The 24,036-nt window shown below is 35.0% G+C and overlaps 1 protein-coding gene across 2 annotated transcripts in view; it reads left to right on the forward strand.

The window, feature by feature from the left end:
- Positions 1-16,523, forward strand: part of LOC132129563 (von Willebrand factor A domain-containing protein 5B1-like) — a 36,342-nt gene extending 19,819 nt beyond the window's left edge. Inside the window, exons 11-21 of one of the 2 annotated variants that reach the window (XM_059541188.1) lie at positions 111-296; positions 1,158-1,359; positions 1,524-1,723; positions 6,522-6,711; positions 8,640-8,930; positions 9,012-9,149; positions 9,335-9,463; positions 11,557-11,625; positions 11,878-11,947; positions 13,340-13,466; positions 15,566-16,523. In XM_059541188.1, coding sequence (XP_059397171.1) covers positions 111-296; positions 1,158-1,359; positions 1,524-1,723; positions 6,522-6,711; positions 8,640-8,930; positions 9,012-9,149; positions 9,335-9,463; positions 11,557-11,625; positions 11,878-11,947; positions 13,340-13,466; positions 15,566-16,243 — 2,280 coding nt within the window. In that variant the 3' untranslated portion in view covers positions 16,244-16,523. The remainder of the gene's footprint in view (positions 1-110; positions 297-1,157; positions 1,360-1,523; positions 1,724-6,521; positions 6,712-8,639; positions 8,931-9,011; positions 9,150-9,334; positions 9,464-11,556; positions 11,626-11,877; positions 11,948-13,339; positions 13,467-15,565) is intronic. The other variant, XM_059541187.1, reaches the window with a different exon arrangement.
- Positions 16,524-24,036: the final 7,513 nt, after the last annotated feature.

Below are 24,036 nucleotides of genomic sequence, written 5' to 3' on the forward strand. Positions count from 1 at the left end.
TAAGACTAGCATCTATATATTTTCCCCGTGTTTTATTTCTATAGGCTCTGCTCTCTTGATTGATTTCACTAGGTAGTGTTTGACCAGGCTGTTACTTGTTTCTTCGGTAGATGATTAAGTCGCTGAAGAAGTCCATGACCTCAGTGCTGACTGACATCTCCATTGAGTGGCTGTATCCAGAGACAAAAGAGATCCTGCTTTCTCCAGTCGGGATGACCTGTCTGTTCCCTGGGGACCGGCTGATTGGATACAGCGTGGTCTGTGATACCTCCAGATATCACTCCGACCCCAAATCAGTAAGTCATCCATCCATCCTTCAGTATATCCATTGTTCACACACACACACACACACACACACACACACACACACACACACACACACACACACACACACACACACACACACACACACACACACACACACACACACCTACGCACACACGCGCACACACACACACACACACACACACAGATACATACAGGTATATGAATATCCATTGTTCTGCAACTATACTATGTATAAATACACACACATACATATATGTGTGTGTATTATATTTATACTATATATATTTACGTATCTCAGACATATATGTTTATATAAATATTTATAACATATATTTCTTAAATATATATACATGTATGTGTATACAAATATATACTAAAAACATAACACTTACCCTGTAATAATTATACTATATTTTTTTTCTATTATTATTATTATTAAAAACAAAGTATTATTATCTATAAATATTTAATAATCTATATGTATTAATTTAATTATTATTAATTATGAATATGTACTTTCATTGTTGTATTATTCATATTATTTGGATAGATAATATTGTTGTTATTTGAAAATATATGGTGTGTATTACTATTTATAATAATAATTATTATTATTAGTATTTTAAATACTGTATTTTGGTATCATGTAGAATTTACATTATTAGGGTTTTATTTATTTAGATGATATTTAGAATAATTATCTGAAAATACTACATTTTGATAAATTATAAGGTCACATATGTGAAAATACAGGCTTTTTTACTAAGTATTATATTTTTTAGTATATAATTTTTGTTAATGCAAATAAAGATTTTAGAGCAAAACAAGAAGCTCCCAGGCTCTCAGATGTCTTTTCTCTGCTGTAACAGGACAAACGGAAACGATACAGCATGATGCGCTCCAACGAGTCGGCCAGTTCAGTGTTCTATCACTCTCAAGAGGAGGATCCTGGGAAGGTTTCTTCTGACGGTCAGGGGCTGCACAGGGACAATCAAGTCGGCTCGCCGTTTGACAGTTGCCAGGAGAACATGTCTGAGAGCAGTCCTATCGCCACGGAGCAAGACATTATGGGTAAAGTACAGCTCTATATAGCATAAATGTGTACCATAAAAAAGTCCGTTTTCATTTATGTATGAACTATTCCTTGGAGTCTCCTGATGAAAGAGATGTTTCTTTATTAAGTCAACAAACATGAAGATAAATTAAGTGAAAGTGAACTGAACTGTTTTGCACAGGAACTGACATAGCCACCTCTCCAAGAAGACGTGCTTACAGCACCAATCAGATTGTAGAATACAACCCCGAGAAGAAGGCCTACACCCCCAGTGACCCCAGCTCAGTGGTGGGCAAAAACCCTCTCAGAAGAGCAAAAGTCCAGGAGCTCATTGGACAGACATATCCTGACCACGGAGCTCAGTGGAAAATGGAATACCAGGTTGGTAAATGCTAAACCATAATGCTCGAAACGTGCTACACAAATATACGTTTCTAACTATGCATGATTTTGAGTGCTATTGCATTGCAAGATATGTTTGAAAATGTGTCTTTAGTCATCGGAAATGCCTACTTTGAGCTTCCGACAGGTTGATATTTTAACACAATTTGAAGTTGATAAACTACAGTATACTACAAGCTACAAACAAAAAGTAACTAAGTACATTGGAGCTACATAGATTACTTAAAATATACTATCCAATTTGATCAGAGCAGATATTTGCCATGTCGGGTTTTGTACTAATGAACACTCATTTAGGTGGACAGTATCAAACTTTAACAGGGAAAATTTACACAACCAGAATCCCTTTACCTAACTCAAAAATATGTGAATCCGTTCATTAAAATGACTCATCCAAACAAACCATTTAGGCTGAACTGATTCACTAGATAGAATCCAATTTTCCAACAATACATACAGTATGAAAGAGAGAGAACTGTTTAAAATGAACCAATTCATTTGAATGAATCAGATTTCCCAAATACAACATATAGGATAGAGAACTATTCAAGAAGAACCAATTCACTAGAATGAATCAGACTTGCAAATGACTCATTCGAACAAACCAAATGCTATATGCTACATATGAGAGTTTAGGATGAAGCCATTCACTAAAATGATTCATAAACATTATGTGCCTTTTTCATGAATGATCATATCTTATAATACGTATCATGAGTAAGCAATAAACATCAAAACTTGGAAATGATAAGATGACATTTGTATCTGTAATCCCCTTTGTGCCTGTGTGTTTTGACAAATAGCAGATGGCTTCTATTTAGGAAGTAGCCTAGTTGTTTTCTTTAGAATAAATATCTGTAGGCAGCCTTCGCCGTGCCATCTGCTATAGCCCAGGCATCTGCTATGATATGAGAAGAGCTCCATGGATTCGTCTGATTGTTCCAAAGGGTTATTTGAACTCACATCTAGCTCTTTGATGAGAATGTGATTCAATCTTCTTACCGCCACATCCACATAAATAGAGTTTAGATTGCATAGCCAGTGGAAGATGAATTACAGTTCCCTGGACGATTAAGCAAGGGAAGAATGTGCATAAAGGAAATATGTTTTCAGGTGGACTCTTTTGTGATGCGCACCCACGCACTGAAATATAAATGCACCTTTGGAGTCCAGTGGGAGAAAAAAGGTTGGGGGATGTCACAAAAGATTGGCCAGCGTTTGAACAGGGCTGAAATAATGAGGCCCAAAATATCCCTGACCTAGAGACAAATTAATATGTAATCAAGACCCCAACGGAGAGGTGTGCATCCTTTGTGACTGATAATGATGACCGTACTCATTTCTTGCATGCCAGTAGAAAACCCTCTCCATTTACATCAGGCCTCCTGAGGAGCCTTAAGGACGCTTATATGTTTATTGAATTGAGGCTTTACTAATAGACTACAGGACGTTTCTAGCTCTCTGTATCGTAGTTGCATTGCTCTACATTTTTGGTGCCCACCCTGTAATATTTTTGTCAGGCTACCTAAAATGTGCTTGAGTTGTAAAATGTAAAAGGTGGCATGAGTTAAATTGGGTTTATTCAAGCCAATATTATTGATATTTAGTATATTTAAATAGTATAAACAATTAAATATTTAATAACCAATGTTTTTCTTGTAGTATTATTTAAATGTGAACATATTTAAATACTATAAACAATTAAATATTTATTTAAATATTATTAAATTAGCAAGATGTTTTAATGTTAGTTGTTGCATTCCTCAATATTTTGGGCTTTCTTGTCAGGTTACCTAAAAATGTGCTAATCAAATGAATTAAACCCGGTTTATTGTTATTGTTATTATTTAAATGGTATTATTCAAAAATTAACATATTTATTTTTAAATATGATTTAATAGGCAATACTTTTTTTCATTTTTGTATAGTCGTTTTATAATATTGTCTGAATATTGGCATACTTAATATAAACAATTAAATATGTATTTATTTTTTATATGATTTAAAAAGCAGTACTTTTTTCCACGTTGGTACTGTAGTAGAAATTTTATAGAAATTTCATTTACATAATTTAAAAACAATTAAATTTGTATTTACACATAACATTTCAATAATATAAACATTTAAATATTATTTAATAAGCTATATTTTTTTCATGTTAGTAATCACATTCCTCAACATTTCGGGTTCCCTGTAACATTATTTGTCAAGTTATCTTAAAATGTGCATCATGTCAGAATCAGAATCAGAAATCAGAATCAGAAAGAGCTTTATTGCCAAGTATGCTTGCGCATACAAGGAATTTGTTTTAGTGACATAAGCTTCCAGTAAACAGACACACAACAACACACAGAAAAAAAAAAAAAAAAAAAAAAAAAAAAAAAATTACGGGAGAATTACAAATTGGCAAATAAATAAGTGTATAAACAATTGTGCTATAAATGATAATGGAATAGGATCGAGTGAGATGCAGGAATGTTCTAGGATGGAGGGGTAACAAATAAATATAAGGATATTGCACATTTTTGCATAAGCATAAGTTTAAGTGGGAAACATTTAACTGTTCATGAGGTAGATTGCCTGGGGGAAGAAACTATTCTTGTGCCTTGCTGTTCTTGTATTTGCGGCTCTGAGGCGCCGGCCAGATGGCAAAAGTTCAAAGATGGGGTGACTTGGATGTGAGGGATCCAGAGTGATTTTCTGAGTCCTTTTCCTCACTCTGGATGTGTACAGTTCTTGGAGGGTGGGCAGGGGAGCACCAATAATCCTTTTCAGCAGTCCGAACAGTTCTCTGTAGTCTTCTGATATCTGATTTTGTAGCTGAACCAAACCAGACAGTAATTGAAGTACACAGGACTGACTCAATGACGGCTGAGTAGAACTGTTTCAGCAGCTCCTGTGGCAGGTTAAACTTCCTCAGCTGGCGAAGGAAGTACAACCTTTGTTGGGCTTTTTTCACAATGGAGCCAATGTGATTGTCCCACTTCAGGTCCTGAGAGATGGTGGTTCCCAGGAATCTGAATGACTCCACTGCAGCCACAGTGCTGTTCATGATGGTGAGTGGGGAAAGTGCAGGGGGGTTTCTCCTAAAGTCCACAGTCATCTCCACTGTTTTGAGCGTGTTCAGCTCCAGGTTGTTAAGACTGCACCAGACAGCCAGCTGCTCAACCTCCTGTCTGTAAGCAGACTCGTCACCGTCCTGGATGAGGCCGATGACTGTAGTGTCGTCTGCAAACTTCAGGAGCTTGACAGAGGGGTCTTTAGAGGTGCAGTCGTTGGTGTACAGGGAGAAGAGCAGAGGGGAGAGAACACATCCCTGAGGGGCACCAGTGTTGGTGGAGCAGCTGTTTGACATGAATTTCCCCAGTCTCACTAACTGTTGCCTATCTGTCAGAAAGCTGGTGATCCACTGACAGATAGAGCTAGGAACAGAGAGCTGGGTCAGTTTGGTCTGGAGGGTTGTTGGGATGATGGTGTTGAAAGCCGAACTTTCAACTTGAGTTAAAAAAATATCTATTACAAGTATTTATTTAATAAGATTTAAGGAATTTAAAAATTACTTGCTGGCTGACAAAATAAATTAATGACATGTCCTGTATTTATCTCTCCTATTTTATGACATTGTTTCTCAAATTCAATGAGTTCAGTGATATTTCCACATTGCTGACAGCCTGCCAAGAGACATATTGAACATCCAGACACTTATTTTGTCATCCAGGGTACAATTAGTTTTGACAACTCTAACAAAACCCTTGATGGCCATGATGAAATTTCCAATGTTACGCTCTTTGAAAGGGGAAAAGATATCGATAGTCCAGGTGACACTCAGCACTGCAAGCAATTGCCCATGGAAATTTGATCAAAAAGGGAGTGAGAAATATTACAGATTAGCTACGGCATTAACAAGAGTCTTTGATTTCCCCTCAGTGCATGCAATAATAACTTTAATGGTCCTTATTAACTCTTCAGCAGGCATATATTTTTCATGAACCAAACTGCCATTAGACCCAAGTGAACAGAGATCCATGGCTGTAGGAACTGGCATGGTTACAGCGACTCCAAGAATCATTATGTTCATAAAATCCCACTATATGAGGTGGAATAAATTAGATTTCCTTTCACTACATGTTGCCTTTATGCTGGAAAATAGAATGAGAAACCTGCATGATAAGTGCAGGCACAGAAACACATTCAGAGTTGTTAGCATTAGCACCATTATTGTGGCACTGTGAGTTTTCTTTAGCGCAGGAAACAAGCAATTAATAATTATCCTGATGCCATGTCCATACATTGATGGGTAAAAGATTGTGTCGGTGGACCAAAAAATGTGCTTCTGAGTTAACCTGTAAAAAAAAATCAAGTCTGTATTATAAAATTCATAATTTGTATATTTTAATATTTTATTTTTTTTATATTTAATATACATGGAATATTTCTCTTTTTGAAATGTAATTATTGAAAAAAAAAATTCACAGTAATGTTTACAATTTTTTACTACTAGTAAAAACAACGTTTGTTTTGTTTTATTTCTGAAGAATTATGTGACACTGAAGACTGGAGTGAAGGGTGACAAAAATTCAGCTTTGCACTACAGGAATAAATATATATTTTTAAATATATTAAAATAGTAAACAGTTCTTTTAAATTGCAGTCATATTTCAGAATATGACTGTTTTACTGAATTTTTTTTGCATTGATGACACTTCTTTCAAAATTATTCAAAATATGTAATTCAAGTACAAAAGGACTAATGAACTGTTACTCATTTCTCCAACAGCCACAGTTGGCCAGCCTGTGTGCCACGTCCTCAAGAGGACGTCCCATAGCTGCTCACAAACCTCCAGTGCAACAACCAGAGGGTCTCCAGGGGGAGTCTAAGGTTGATCAGACCCATCCCGGCCCAGTTGTGGAAGACGGTTCCAGGTCTTCAACTGACAGCCCTTCTCTAGGCAGCACTGGTGATGCAGGTTGGTCCTTCACCAGTATAAGTACAAAGACGTCAATTTCTAATGCTTTATAATCTAAGCACTGCTTGGGCTCAGATTTAAGCCAGCTTTTAACACTGTAATTTAAATACCCATAATCAGCTGCACAGTGTGGGTGTAAAAGCACTTAACAATATCCAGAGAGCGCAGACTGAGAAACTACTGCTGAATCTGCTAATCAATTGTAGTTGTAAAATCTGTTTAAAAAAGTAATAGCGAATATGAATTTTTCTGATTTTGTATTCCTCTAACATTTTTCATCAGCTACATACAGTATTGTCCTCTGTTGAGTGTAGTGAGGAGTAAAAACTCAACAATCCATCTGTTGATGCCTTATTGACATTTGTATACTTCTAAGTATAAAAGCTTAAACTCCAAGTATTCAAACCAGGCATATGCATTGCATTTCCCAGAAATCTCTAAAACAAATTGTGAATTTTTATTTATCTTTTTTATTTTTTTTTATTAGACTGGAAAGATCATGGAATAGTCATAGAAATTAGAAAAATGTGGATAATTTGAGAGATATTTTTATAATAGTTCAAATGTTTTTGAAAAATATTTTGTCTTCTTTACTCTATTTTTAATATATTTTAAAATGTAATGTATTCCTGTGATGCAAAGCTGAATTTTCATCATCATTCCTCCAGTCTTCAGTGTCACATGATACATGATTTGCATCTCAAGAAACATTTCTTATTATTATCAATGACGGAAACCGTTTTGCTAAACTGTGATACATTTTTTCAGGATTCTTTGGTGAATAGAATGTCCAAAAGAACCGCATTTAAATTTAAATTCATTTTAATTAAAAAAGTGTCCATACTGAATATATATATATAAAAAATGAATACAAGTAAAATAAATAAATTAATTAATAAAAAATTCCACTGACCCCAAACTTTTGAACTGTAGTGTGTACTGTGAGATAATAAGAGTTGCCAGTAAATTTAGGGAAAGTCGTGGCCTAATGGTTAGAGAGTCGGACTCCCAATCGAAAGGTTGTAAGTTCGAGTCCCGGGCCGGCAGGAATTGTGGGTGGGGGGAGTGAATGTACAGTTCTCTCTCCACCCTCAATACCACGACTTAGGTGCCCTTGAGCAAGGCATCGAACCCCCAACTGCTCCCCGGGCGCCGCAGCATAAATGGCTGCCCACTGCTCCGGGTGTGTGCTCACAGTGTGTGTGTGTGTTCACTGCTCTGTGTGTGTGCATTTCGGATGGGTTAAATGCAGAGCACAAATTCTGAGTATGGGTCACCATACTTGGCTGAATGTCACTTCACTCAGTAAATTTATAGATGATTTCAGATTAGCTTATCTATAGTATATGGTGTTTAATATACTATTAATGTCTCTCAATTCATAACTTGTAAAGCACCGCCATCAAAAAACAGATTGATGATTATTTAACCAATCAACAGCATACAATAATAAATTTCAAGACCTACAGGCTTCAAATTGCCTCGGTTTTTATGGCAACTATCAGCTAATAGTTTTGTGCAATAAAAACATATTTAACCTAATTGCCTGTCACTTACCATATTAAACAGCTACACATTCTCAGATTCAGACATCTCACTCTTTTTCAGCACCATGAGAGTTGCATTTTTAAAAGAATGTGCAAAGTCTAAAGCAATTTCAACATTAAAATCCTTAAGGCATTTGCACTTGTTTTTAAACCATAAACATATCCTAAAAATGGCATCTTAACACAATCTGATGTACCCTAATTTTACAGGGTTCTTCTAGTCAACTAATTACCATAGGCAATCGACCAACTAGCCGTTTTTTAGCCGTCTTCATTTAAGCTGGTTATATGTTTAGACAACTGGTTTCTGATGTTTTCCGCAGGAAATGCATTTGTTAATACTCTGAATATTATGTTTGTCTTCTCTGTATTTTCGAACAGATGGCTACACACATCAGCTTTGCGAAGTCGAAACGCCCCAGGATCCTCACGCGCCAGAATTCAAGGCCAGTCACGGAATGGGAAACTGCAAAGCGGTCATATCAGGACTGCTGTGCGGGAAGCCCATGAGATGGGAGGTGGCCTTTGACATCCAGCCTTACCTGAAAGGCCGAGAGCGGGAGGAGAAAGTTCACGAGGACCTGTGGAACGAAACCTTCCATCATCTGGCGGGAAGCTCCATTATTCAAGACTTTGAACACATGGTGAACAAAGAGTGTGAGATTGAGCATGGTAAGGAACTGGAGTCAAATCCGAATATTAAAACTTACTTGAATATCTGACCAAATCCCTCGACTATATAATTTCTTGTAGGTTCTGGGAGAAGATACCAGCTTTATGCCATCCACACGAGCAAAGCCTGCAACATCTTGAGCAAATACACCGCATTTGTACCTATCGATCTGGACAGCAATGAATTTTTACCCACCTTCGTTGAGTACAGCCATCCTGGTAGGTCCTTCTTCGAATTTATCTGTGCTCACAAGGCCTGGCAGTTGCATAATTACGTCAAAGACACTGTTCGGAGAAGGAAGAAAACAGGGAGGAGCGCAGGGAAACAGACGAAGCAGTCGCTGCTGGCTTAAGCACACAATTAGATCATGGTAATGACTCCTTGTCTATTTGTTTATCTCCAGGGGAGGATCATAAACGAAGTTCGCACTGCAGTTCTCGTTCCGGCAGCCGGAAGAACCGAGGTTACTCTGTAGGTCTGGGGCGCTCGCAATCAGGTTTGCCTGGGCAAGAAGATGCAGCACTATGCTACAGTAAGATTGATAACAAAAGAGTGACAGTTGGGCTTGTTTACAAGAGTGGATCATTATGATGGATCAAAAAATAATCCAATTTTTATGTTGCATGCAAGATTTTTCCAATGCTTTAGTCTATTGAATGCATTCGGTGGCAATGACAATTGGTACCCAAGCAGTTGATTGACAGTGCCATTCGTAAAAAGTCAAGTATGTCGGTCAAATATGTATATGCTTTTGGTAAATTTTGAACAGTTTGTGTACAGTCCAGTACTGTCAGTACAGTACTGTCAAATTTTCACCAGAGATCCAGTAGCTCATAAAACTGAAGCAAAAGCGCCCACAAAGCTTTGACACAAAAATAGATGTAATGACAGAGTATTCTGAGAATACCATATCAGTTTTGGGGACAAGTTGGTTAAAATATACACTGTACTGTTCATAAATCTGTGGTCAGTAAGATTTATTTATTTATTTTATGAGAGAAATTAATTCAGTAACGATGCATTAAATTTGTCAAAAGTGAGAGTAAAGATATTTATAATGCTACAAAAGATTTTTCTATTTCAAATAAATGCTGTTCTTTTGAACGTTGTATTCATCAAGTAAATGTAAAAAATTTACCACAGTTTCCCAAAAAATTAGAAACAACACAACTGTTTTCAACACTGGTAATCTTAATGTTTCTTGAGCAGCAAATCAGCATATCAGAATGATTTCTGAAGGATCATGTGACACTGAAGACTAGAGTAATGAAGCTGAAAATTTAGCTTTGCATCACAGGAATAAATTTAATTGTAAAATATATTAAATATATAGAATACTGCTTTTACTAAAATCCCCAGAAGTGGTGTTATGACCAAAAAACATACAAAGTGCATGTTATTGTAAACTCTTCTGGAGTCGACATGAGCTATCTTCAGCTCAGACTAGGGATGTCCCGATCAGGTTTTTTTGTCCTCGAGTCCGAGTCCGAGTCATTTGATTTTGAGTATCTGCCGATACCGAGTCCCGATCCGATACTTCTATAATACATAAAAAAAAGAATAAAGAAGAGCGAAAAAACAGATCCAGGATGTTCAATAAATTACATTTTCAAATATATTCAAATATAAAACAGCTATTTTAAATAGGCTAGTAAAACTATTTCAAAATCTTACTGTTTTGCTGTACTTTGGATCAAATAAATGCATGCTTGGTGAATAGAAGGGACTTCTTAAAAAAAAAAAAAAAAAAAACCTTAACAAGCTTACTGTTCAAAAACTTCTGACTGGTAGTATAGGCAACTTTATTTTTTTCTAATTTCTAGCTTTTAATTGGCTTAGAAGTCTATAAATGCTGGACAATAACAAATAATAATGATTTGTTTATATACTACAAACACTGTTTATCACATAATAATGCAGAATAGTTTCTATACTGTAATAAATACTATGTCAATCAGCACTGCATTTTTCATACTTTATTTATCACCTGCTGGAGATGACTTGAAGAACAATTTATTGTCGTGATCGTATATTAACGTCTTCGTGTTTGCATAAGTTTCTGTTTTCCTGTGAGCACCACAGCATAGCTGGACGCTTTTGTCCATATTAGGAATATCCTGAAATCAGCGCGAGAGCGCGCTCCGGCTTCTAGTATGAATGAAACACACACTGCATGAGAGTTTAGCGCTCTGTGATGTTCATCTCGCTGTATCCTGAGTCCAAATGAAATATCAGGTCATGTGCAAATTATCATGTCTCTTTGAGTTTGAATCTATATTTATTCACACCAGCTCTTGAAAACAAAGTGATGTCATGCCGCACGCGTCGCTGTTTCTGTGTGGAGTCAAAAGGGTCTAACTCTGTGCCACCGCATAACAAAAGATGTGTTAAAAATTAATGAGAATATATATATATATATATCCGAGTCCTGATCGGGAGGTAACGTCCGATTCCAAACGAGTCTGAAAACACGCGATCGGGCCCGATTTACGATCACGTGATCGGATCTGGACATCCCTAGCTCAGACACATTTAAAAAAGCACTTGGATGTGATTCCTAACCAAACTGATGTCATAAGGACTTCTATCTGCACCTTAAAACTCTTCTTTGCTCTACAGACCTAGACAATGCATCTCAATCCCCCTCCAAATCCCCCTCATCCTCAAGCTGGGAACGATGTAGCTCTTCTGAAGGTACTTTTTCTCCATCTGTCTGCATTCACTTGGTTACTTCAGTTATTACAAGTCTTGCACATATTCAAGCATGTCAAACACAGCAGCATTAATCACTCAAGTTTGTAGCTACTGAATTCATTCATAGATTTGACGTAGAGAAGCACAGATGAGTTTATTGAATGCTCTTTGCCTTGGAGTGCGGTGTATTTTTTGTGTGTGTTTGTGTTGGGCCATAGAAATGATCAGAAACCAACCTGCTCTCTCTTTCAGCTTCTCAAAGGAGTCCGTCGGTGACCTCCAACCTCTCGCAGAGATCAGTCGAGAGCCTTTTCTCCGCCAGGTGGGTGTAGATAGAAAGAAAGAGCCAACAATGTCTACAAATCAAGTTACACAATTAAAAACACTCTAATTCACAGAACACAAATGAATAATTCAGCGGTTTGCATCACTCGCGCCATTGTTTTAAAAATCATGAGTCGAATTTGCATTTTGATTGCTTTTGGTAGTCTGTTGGGTGCATGTATTGAGTTTAACTCTCAGAGAAGACAGACATTCATTAGTCATAAAAAAAAATATTCAAATACGACAGTTTCATGCAGGTTTATTTTATAATAATTTTGCTGCTATCTTTTGACATTTACAATTAAACGAGTCAGTGTGACAATGATCTTTTGGCAAGTGTTTGTTCTATTGACGTCAAAGGTTTTGTTATAAGCATTTTCCTTTAAAACAAAACCAAAACTAGCCTAAACGTCTTGCGTTTAAGTGAATTTATGAAATAAAGGATAGTCTGAAGAAGTATAAAAATTTGAGGATGTAGTCACAACCACTCAGTTTGAGTTTTAATTAGTGTTTTTTGGCTTTAAGAAACATCAGAAGAGTGTGAATTAACTGCAGGGTGACGCTTTGGGGTCGGGGTTTGGTGGTGATGTCACTACATAATCTAGGGTTAGCTCATGAATATTAATAAGGATATGCACAAATAGCTTTATACGATCTAAATAAATGGTTAATGCAAGATATTATTCTTTTATAAATAATTGGTTCAAATGAAGCCTGGATCATATACTAATCCCTTTCAAATTCCCATATCTTAAGTATGGGAAGTCGTGGCCTAATGGTTAGAGAGTCGGACTCCCAATCGAAAGGTTGTGAGTTCGAGTCCCGGGCCGGCAGGAATTGTGGGTGGGGGGAGTGCATGTACAGTTCTCTCTCCACCCTCAATACCATGACTTAGGTGCCCTTGAGCAAGGCATCGAACCCCCAACTGCTCCCCGGGCGCCGCAGCATAAATGGCTGCCCACTGCTCCGGGTGTGTGCTCACAGTGTGTGTGTGTGTGTGTGTGTGTTCACTGCTCTGTGTGTGTGCATTTCGGATGGGTTAGATGCAGAGCACAAATTCTGAGTATGGGTCACCATACTTGGCTGAATGTCACTTCACTCACTCACTTAAATCGAAAATTTAAAACAAAAGATAAATGGTACTCTAGACACCAAAATTTTGTGTCTGGAATCTCTTTCACAGTTTTATCTCTCGCTGTCAGTGAAATGTCTGCTGTACTAATGACCAAAACGTGAGGAGCAGCGCTATCAGGGATGTGTGCACACTACACAAAATAACAGATGTGAAGGGGCAGATTTCAGCAAGAAAAAACACTTTAGACGTGTCTGTGCATTTAATGACGACAGTGAGGAAACCGGAGAAAAATATGTTGTTTCTTTTTGCCTCTAGCAAGCTGAGCCTGAGCAGGACACGTCTCCTGACGAAAGCCGCCAGGAGCTTCATGAACCGGCCGCAGGGCAAAATCAGCAACTCCGTGGGAGAGAGCGAAAATGACAACAAGGACTACATCTCTCTGGTTTCTGTCACAATATTCTGCTTTCAGGATGTTGATGCTCTGTGGTTTTAGCAGAACTTACAGTTGAAGTCAACATGAAATTGAAATTGCCAGTATTGATTTTTTAAATGCATGTTTTATATATATATATATATATATATATATATATATATATATATATATATATATATACACAGTACAGACCAAAAGTTTGGAAACATTACTATTTTTAATGTTTTTGAAAGAAGTTTCTTCTGTTCATCAAGCCTGCATTTATTTGATCAAAAATACAGAAAAAACTCATATTGTGAAATATTATTACAACTTAAAATAATAGTTTTCTATTTGAATATACTTTAAAAAAATATAATAAAAAAATAATTTATTCCTGTGATGCAAAGCTGAATTTTCAGCATCATTACTCCAGCCTTCAGTGTCACTTGTAACATCCAGTCTATCACATGATCATTTAGAAATCATTCTAATATTCTGATTTATTATGAGTGTTGGAAACAGTTCTGCTGTCTAATATATTTGATGAATAAAAGGTTAAAAAGAACTGCATTTATTCAAAATAAAAAAAAATTATAATAATATATTTTCTTTACTATCACTTTTTATCATTTAACACATCCTTGCTGAATAAAAGTATTGATTTTATTTAAAAAAAAAAGAAAGAAAAAAAAATTACTGACACCGAATTACTGACCAGTAGTGTATATTGTTATTACAAAATATTTATATTTTAAAAACATAGGTTCCTTTTTTTTTTTTTTTTTTTTTTACTTTTTATTCATCAAAGTATCCTAAAAAATATCACATGTTCTGAAAAAATATTAAGCAGCAGAACTGTTTCCAACTTTAGAATAATTTCTAAAGGATCATGTGATAATGATCCTAAAAATTCAGCTTTGCATCACAGAAATAAATGATAATTTAAAGTATAATATATTTAAAAACAATTATTTTAAATTGTAATAATATATCACAATATTATTTTTTTTCTGTATTTTTGATCAAATAAATGCAGGCTTGATGAGCAGAAGAAACTTCTTTCAAAAACATTAAAAATAGTAATGTTTCCAAACTTTTGGTCTGTACAGTATATGTATATATGTATATATATAATGTATATGAATGTATGTGTGTGTGTGTAAAATTTATATAAATTTTACATTTGTTATTTATATTATTTATTGACATGGATTATCACATACATGGATGATTTGTAATATATATTATTTAGAAATTAATATTAATATATATATATATATATATATATATATATATATATATATATACATACACACATTCATATATAAAATCAAGGAATTGTGAACATAATAGTAAAACAGTTATTAGTAGTATAGTAATTCCCAAGCTAATATATAAAGATTGTGCATCTATATTTATATATTTAGAAAGTAATTATAAATATGTAGTTTAATATTATATATATATATATATATATATATATATATATATATATATATATATATATATATACTGTATATATATATATACTGTATATATATATATATATATATATATATATATACTGTATATATATATATATATATATATATGTAGAGAGAGAGAGAGAGAGAGAGAGAGAGAGAGTGTAAATATATGTATTATATACCGTATATACCGTATATTAACGTATATACATTATTTTTTACCCAGTAAAACGGGTTGCAAACAACAATTCAAAAAGTCAGCATAAAATGTCTGACAAACCTCAACTAGCACTAATGACGTCATTGAATGTATTGCATCCACTCACCTCATAACCTTTAAATAGCTGGTCAATACTCCCCTTGCACACAGAAGTACTATTCTCTATATATAGTGAGTAATAGATCTGTTGACATTTAACAAACAATGATCAATATCTCATGATCTGTGTCCGCTTAAATGAGATGTGCTATTTGAGTAGAATATATGGGTCATTGCAATTATTCCAAGTAAACGGTGATGAGGCGTAGCAAAATCAGTGGAGCATATTTTTAAGGCTAATGTAATTGACAATGCTTAAAGACCCTAAATGGCTGATTGAGCTTGTTTGTATGTTTAAGCACTGATTAAATAGACATTATGGTTTATACTTCCTGTTGCAGGTGTCATTGCAGCTGTCCTGTGGGGCGTTCATGTTGGACAGTGCCTTGTGTGATGCCATCAACGTGCCCATGGACAAGCTGAAGTGGACGTCGCCCTTCACCAGCCACAGAATCAGCCTTACCCATGTGTCCCACTCCGGCTCGCGGCGCTCCGAGAGTCTGGAGGTCCAGCATGGCTCCTCGCCTCCTCCAAAAGACTCTGACTTGAACTCCGAATGCGAGGAAATGGTGTCCCGTACGTCTTCATCCTCATACCATGCTAGAAGCCCTCGGATGGAGGGTGAGCCCTCGCTGTTTAGCAGCTTATCATCGACCGAAGCCCCGCCGTCACCTATCAACTCTTTGCATGACAGTGGACGGGGCTCTGAGTCAGAAATAGCTGAGACGCCCTGGCTGAGTTCACCTGGGATCCTACAAAGGGCTGTGCAGGACACTGAGGGCATGGTGTGGGCGACCGCGGTTGCTCTGGCCTGGCTGGAGCACAGTTCGGCCAGTTATTTCATCGAGTGGGAGCTGATCGCAGCCAAGGCCAGCATGTGGCTAGATGAACAAATCATCCCAGAGGGCCGAGACCTGGCGTCGGTCAAAGCCACGGCCAATCAACTCTTCATCATCCTCAGACACTGGGACGAGAACCTGCAGCTCAACATGCTCTGCTACAACCCCAACAGCATGTGAGTCTCGATAGGGTAGAGACTAAACTTCAAACTATGCGAAACTCTCCTTGAGTTGTTTTAATGTTTATTATGTGGGTTTCGTTGTAGTTTTATGAATAGAAATCGTACCAGTATTTCATCCGCCCGAAGGCCAGAAACATACTCTGCGCAGGTACGTAGATGTCAGTGCATTGCAGGCTTCCTATTGTACATATGTAACTTGTGTTTCTTGCATTGCTGAAGCAGTAGCAAACCTGTAAACGACTGGTTCCGTCTCAGATTAAAGAAATTATTACAGGAAGTAAAAAAATGACTCACAGTTGTGAGAAAAGTTATAGTAATAAAAAATAGATGCAACACGTAAGTGTTATTTTAGTATTATTTATATACAGTATTAATATAGTTTTTATTAATATTTTTATATTTGTTATATTTGTTTTTATGTTTTCAATTTACATTTTTTTATTGAAATTAAAATTTAAATAGATTTTTTTTATCTTACTATTTATAGGTTTAATTTATAATTAATTAACATTTTTGTTTATTTATTTCTAATTTACGGAGCCCCGTACATGACATGCAAGAAAAAAATGAATAAACTGTGCTCATGATTTACTAATTCGTTCCCTCAATGTACTAAAATGTGCATACAATTACTATTTCATTCCCTCGATTTGATAAATCGTGCACACAACTTACTAATTCATTCTCTTGATTTATAAATCATGTGCATGATTGAGCAAATCGAGGGTACAAATTACTAAATCGTGCACACGATTTAGCATACTATTTCTTTTCCTACAGTACATGCCATTAGTAATTTAGTAATTTTAGGGCTTCAACTTAAACTTATCTCTGTAATTTTTCATCTCACAATTATTTCATTTTAGCTTTATTTCATTGAACAATTTTTTTTTTTTTTCGTTTTTTGTTTTTGTTTTAGTTAACGACAATAACCCTGTTGCAGCTACAAGAAAAAGTCACAATTGTGTGATAAAATTAGATATTGTTGCAGGTACAAAAAAAATTAAGTCGCAATTATGAGAAATAATCAAAATTATAAGATGAAAAGCTACATGTATGAGAAATAAATTCAAAGTCTCAATTATTTTTTTATAATATTTGTATTCTGAGGTGTAAACAGGCTTGCGTACAAACTTAAGTAATCAATTCCCTCTTAATATTTATAGCATTAATTCAGTGACTGTTTTACTCATTCGGAAGTAACTAGGAGGTAATGGGAGTAAACAGGTACAATAGCACCCCTTGTTGCAACATTGACAATGCAAGCTGTCCTTCCCTCATTTCAAACGTGTGAAATCAAGTAGCATGCTGTTGCTAGAAATTTTGGAAATTAACATATTTGCGTAGAGTATATTCCGGGCCAAACACCACCCCAAAAAAATTGCATGTCTTTGCAAGATTGTTCGTATTTTTTATCTTGTCTCTGAAATATTGATGTGCATATGGTTTAATGAACTGTCTGGTTGCAGCTTTGGAAGGTTTTGTACCATAATCATTAATTGTACAAAGCCTTATAGTGACATTAGTTGACGTGGTTGACCGTGTACGTGGCATTCAGGCTGTGGCATTATAGCTGTCAGAGGATCCAGTGACTTCTAAGATGCAGATATATGTATATCATCATGCAACGTTCATTCGTTTGCCTTTACGATCGTTAAAGATGTCAAACCGTCGCTGGAACAACACTTTCGATTGCTGCAAGTGCTCTCCAGTCTTAAGTGCCTAACCTTGCAGAACTTTCTGGACTGTTGATTTGAGCGTTGTACTGTTACTGCAATGTGTAATTGATTATTTTTTTAATTTTGCTGATCATATTTATTGCTGTGTATGTATTATTATAGTGCTTTATTGATGTCAGTTCAAAAACTGTACAGACAAATTCTAAAAGAGTGGCTGTAGATATGTGTTATGAGAATGGAAAATACAGAAGCTAATGTTTCTCTTGTTATATCGCAATGGTTTATTTTATTATCATATGTATTACTCCTCAGGTATTGCTCTTGTGTATTGTTGTCTAAGTAGATGCATGAGTGGTTTGTAGAAAGATCTTTCATTTCAAGGGTTTTTTTTTTTTAGATCGGACTGTGCGCTTGTGACGGTGGCAGATTTGTGAAAATTGCATTACGTCAATCAGTTGTACTTTGTACTTAAGTGTCGAATTTCGAAGTCGTGCTTACATGCTAGTGCAATGCTGGACTGTGTAACTGCATGTAATAAAGTTTATTGGGTGAAAAAATGGGTCTCATTTCGCCATCATTAGAATTCTGGCTGCATTCACACTGACGGTGATTTGCACCAACAAAACTATCGGACATCATGCAGTTTCAGTGTGAATTGATGATTTGGGATGTCAATAGTGAGAGCTATATGAAATATTCAATATGTATTGATGATGCAACTGTTCGTAGACTACCTAAGGTTCCTTATACTTGCAAACGATTTAGAAACAAGGAATAATCCAAAATTACAATTCTTCATAATTGATTCACTCTCTTGTTCTAAACAGGGTTATTATAGTGAACTAAAACTAACACCACAAAAAATTGTTATACTTATCAAATAAACATGAACTAAATATATTATGTTTGATTTCTCATTTAAACAGAAAATGATATAAGCATAAAATAAAAATGGCAAACAGGGTTATTATATTTAATTAAAACCATACAAATACTTTTATAAAATAAAAAATGAACTGAAATAAAGTTTACGTTTATATTTAATTGTATTTAAACTTGCAAGGTTTATTTTAACTGTCAACAAGGCAACATTTCTAATTTTCTTTAAGTTTAATTTAATACCAATACCATTAAAATTAAATAATAAAATTAATAATAATAATATACATTAAAGTAATAATGACAAAAAAATACAAAATGATGACAAATTCAAAATATTAATAAAAACTACAATAGTACTACAAACAATATATGTTTGTTTTTGTTTTCTGTGGATAGATAAAAGAAGATATTTTGAAGAATGTGACAACAAAAATACGTGGAAGTCAATGAAACGCATTGGTTACCCGCATTCTTCAAAATATCTTCCTTTGTGGTCAGCCGAAGAAAGAGACATTGAGAGTTAATGGTGATCGGTTCCTTTAAAATAAATCCGTAATATGTTAACTTTCTTAGGCTAGCAGTGTTGACAACCTAGTTAGCAGGTTGTAGAGCTCTACTGTAGAGCTTTTTGCCTTTTTGTCGTGCCTCTGACCTCTTTATAGGCAATACTTTTTGCAGCCAGTAGATGTTGCACCACACTTTCAAAATTAAGAAAGTAAGGGTGCTGTTTTTGTCAGATTGGTGCATCTACAAACCTTGCTTCTGTTCTGTTCTATCTCTTTCTCTCAGTAACACTTTGTATAGTTTAAGTTTATTAGTCAGGCAATCATCAGGGAATTACACTGTAACTATAGCTGTCATCATGTTTGTGCAACACAAAACAATGAAATCTAGTGTCTCTTTGAAATCCCTCTCTTTTGTGAGTCATGTTAATGTCTGTCCTGCAGCGTATGTCACCATTTAATTATATCAGTTACCACTCAGTGTGGTAAAAATGGCTTCAGGCATAAATACAGTATCAAAGAGGATTGTGATAGCATGCTTTTGATGATGTTATTAATGCACGATTGCTGTAGAAAAAGAGACAGTGTGAGAGTCGAGAGGACTAAGAGTTGGGGACCTTATTTTTTTGGTAAATATGAGTAAATGTGGCTGTGAAAATAAATCTGCATCATTTATCCTTTGGAGCTTTCATTAAAGAACCTCCGGCAGAAAAACAGGCCTGCAACACTACTAAAGATCGTGGGCATGGGGTACTTTTTATCCTTTCTGCTGCCCAAAAACTTCTTTTTTTTTAGTTTCATCTGACCATAGAAGCCAGTCCCGTTTTAATAATACTGTACTTTACCGTACCACTCATTGGAAATGAGCCAATAGACACACATCCTCTTCCAGGCAGTTTTGTAATATCTTCAGCTGACTATAACTCCTTAGTTATTTCAACGGGGATTTTCAATATTTTAGCTATTTTCTTACAGCCACTTTCTGCATTAAACAATAAGTTGCTTCAGTCCACAGTATTTCACAGTAAAAAGAAGTTTACCGCAACCTGAAGGTGGACTTGTTACTTTACTTGTTAAAAAAGCATATAATGTCAATCAGATGACAGAAAGTGTGTCATAACTTGTGTACAAGAGTTTTCCTGCAAAGTTGTGATCATGTTGATCATTTAGAGGCCTTAGAAATTCATGTATCAAATACGATACAGTAGTCTTTACAGAGATAAAATATGCGATCAGTTATTTTCCAGATACTGAAAGAACTGTTATTGAGGTGATAAAAAACTGTGAGTTTCCTCCAGTAAGCTCATAAACTTTAGTTAATTCTAGTTTGTATTTTTTCTTTTTTTTCTCACTATTTTCTGCCTCTATGGTTATTTTCACAGTGTCACGAACACGCTGCATCATGTAATGAGACCTGTAGTTGGTTGTGCGAGGAAATCTGAGGAAATGTAATTATGCTAATGTCTGTAGACTATTCTAGCTAACATGCTAATGGAAACCCGTAATGATTGTAAATGCACAGCTGAGAGAAAACGATTTGACGGCAAAGAATTACACATTTACGTCATGTCTCATTTATGAATCAGATGTTTCTCATAAAATTCCTCAAGAGAAATAAAACGAGACAATTGTTGAGCTGTAAAACAAAATGTGTATTTTTTTTTTGAGGAAATATTTCTGACTTTTGATTGTAAATCTGAACACAGTTTGAGACATTATTTCGATTTCTTCTGAAACAATGTAGATGAGTTTGTTCCATCAGCATATTTTGTGAAATTTAGCATTTCATCACTTGCTCTCCAACTGATCCTCTTCAGTGAATGGGTGCCGTCAGAATGAGAATCCAAACATCTGATAACAACATCATCATATTTTTGTATAACTTTTTTTTGGGCTTGTAAACAAGATTTGACCTGTATATATTACTCTCCTGATTCAGACTAGACAACTTTTTCACTGGACAAAGCAATATCATGAATTATGACTTGTATTTTAGCCAGAAGCAACTGATTGATATTAAAAACATCTCAATGATGCATTTGTTTTTTACAAATGCAGCTTTTCACTTAAGATGTTAACTGTTGGACTGGAGTGGTGTGGATTACTTGTGTGGTTTTTATCAGCTGTATGTACTCTCATTCTGACGGCACCCATTCACTGCATAGGCTCCATTGGTGAGGAAGTGATGTAATGCTACATTTCTCCAAAACTCTTCAGATGAAGAAACAAACTCATCTACATATTGAATGGCCTGAGAGTGAGTACATTTTCAGCAAATGTTCATTTTTGGGGAACCTATCCTTTTAACTGTAAAAATTTGTAGTAAAAAAAGTTGTCTTTCTACTTCAAACTTTGAAGTAGAAAGACAACTTTTTTACTTCAAATTTTTACAGTTAAAGGAATAGTTATATTTTATATAATTTTATAATAAATAATTTTATTGTAATTACTTGCAATTTACTAGTAATTTCTGAGTGAAAACTGTTTAAGTGAAGGAAAATCCTATACCAAATTTTGCGAACAAGAAGTGATGTTTAGTGTTCAGAATATCGCAGTCATCAAGCATTCATCAACTATGCACACATCATCAATAAAGCAGAAGTATGTCACCGACAAGAACTCTTGATGTGTTTTACTGATAGTCCCACTTGTATTACCCAACACTTTCACATGAGCAGCGACAGAGATGACGGATTTGCCCTTGTACTTCATTACAGATATTCTTCTCTTATGTAAAGCCTCTTACTTAACAAGGATTTATTGTGTGGAATGGGCACACACTCAATTTGACTTCTTTCACACTTTTGCACAGACTGTTTTTAATCAGCAGCGAGGTGTTATTTGATGTTTTGATAGCTATGCCGAGCATAAGCAGCAGAGATAAAACTGAAGCAGAATGGTAATGACAGGTCTGTAGTTAGCACATAAGAAATTAGAGCCAGCACTTTTAGGCTGCACAAAAACAAGAGATATTTCATGCCATATTGAGCTTGTTTCTATGGCAACTACAAGCATTGTTAAGCAGGCCTTGAATAATGAATTTCTAGCTTATCAAAGAATAAATGCTTTTTTATATTTGATGGACTTTCTCACCTGGTGCAATTTTCATTTTTTTTTAAATATTTTTCATATGATTTATGAATTTGAATTAATGAATTGACAGTTAAAATACAGTGTAAAAAGCTTTTACAATGTACATGTGTGTGTGTGATTACAGTATATATATATGTATTTTATGTCTTTTTAAATGCATATATATATATATATATATATATATATATATATATATATATATATATATATATATATATATATATATATATATTATGCAGGTTTAAATTTGTTACTATTGTTGTTAGTGAGCATTTCTTCATTTTTATATGCACATTTTGAAAATTGTATTTGCATCTGGGTGTTTTTATCCAGCTTTATTTGTGACAGCAAGCTTTACAGTTTCATTTTAGTACAACTGAGATACAATTATGTTTTTATTAATATAGTCAATTGAAATTGAGTCTATTTCTTATATTTCGGTTTTCATTTTATTTGTCAAATTTTTGTAATTTTGTTGTTTTGTCACTTTTATTTTTTAAAATATGTCTTTTGTTCATTTTTATTTAAGTTTACATAATGAAAATTACAATATTTGCTTTGGCAAGCTGCAGTGGCTTACTTGGGGCTCTAAGCAAATATTAGGTATGGTGCCCCAACATAATAACTATGAGTTATTTTACACCTAACACACACTCTCTCTCTCTCTCTCTCTCTCTCTCTCTGTCATAGTTTATTTTCCTCTTCACAACTTAAGTAAATAATTTGTCATCCTGATGCTATTCTAAAGCCATATTAGGCTTTTTTTTTCAGATCACAAAAGAAGACATTCTCGCACTTGTCCAGTTAATGAATTGTAACCTTCTTCAATCTTTTTACATAAAGCATTAAAAAAAGGGTAAAGTTATCCCATGCATGCTCGTTCCTTAATCCAAGTGTTCATAAGGCAAATGGTAGGGTTTGCCAAGAAACAGATCAAAAAATGTATTCTATTATTAAGTGAACGTCTCCAGTTGCATTTATATTTGTGCATTTGTAAATAAAATAGTCACAAAACACAATATATTCTTCTCTGAGATTAATATATCCATTTTGAGACCGGGGCCCTTATCATTGGTTAAGTCCGCCTTTAGCAAGCTGCAATAATTGTTTTAGTTACATTTATTATATTTCAGTTTACAGTTTTATATTTCAACTAATGAAAATGTTTTTATGACTTTAGTTTTAGTTAATTATATTAACCCTGTATGATAACATGAAGTTCATTCGTAACTGAATTAATTAAACCGCTAATAGCAGCTCATCAACAGTCCGTTCCTGAAATAGCAGCTTGTTTGTGCTTTCCAACGTCTGATGATGTCATTGAAACACCGTAAATGAGCTTGCCAGAGATGTTTTTTTTTTTCTCAAAAAACTCGGAACTGAAAAATGTCATCAGTCCCATTAGGTCAGGGGTTGGCAAGTTTGGTTCTAGAGAGCCACAATCCTTAAGAGTTAAGCTCCAACCCTAATCAATCACACCTGAACAAGCTAACCAATGCCTTTTACTAAAAGTTTACTATAGCTAAAGGCAGGTGAGTCATTTATTTAGGGATAGAGTTGAACTCTCTAGGACCAAACTTGCCTACCCCTGCATTAGGTGAAGCTCAATTAGCCGAAATACTCTCAGTGGGTTC

Source organism: Carassius carassius, chromosome 46 (assembly GCF_963082965.1).
Source record: "Carassius carassius chromosome 46, fCarCar2.1, whole genome shotgun sequence".
Taxonomy (NCBI): domain Eukaryota; kingdom Metazoa; phylum Chordata; class Actinopteri; order Cypriniformes; family Cyprinidae; genus Carassius; species Carassius carassius.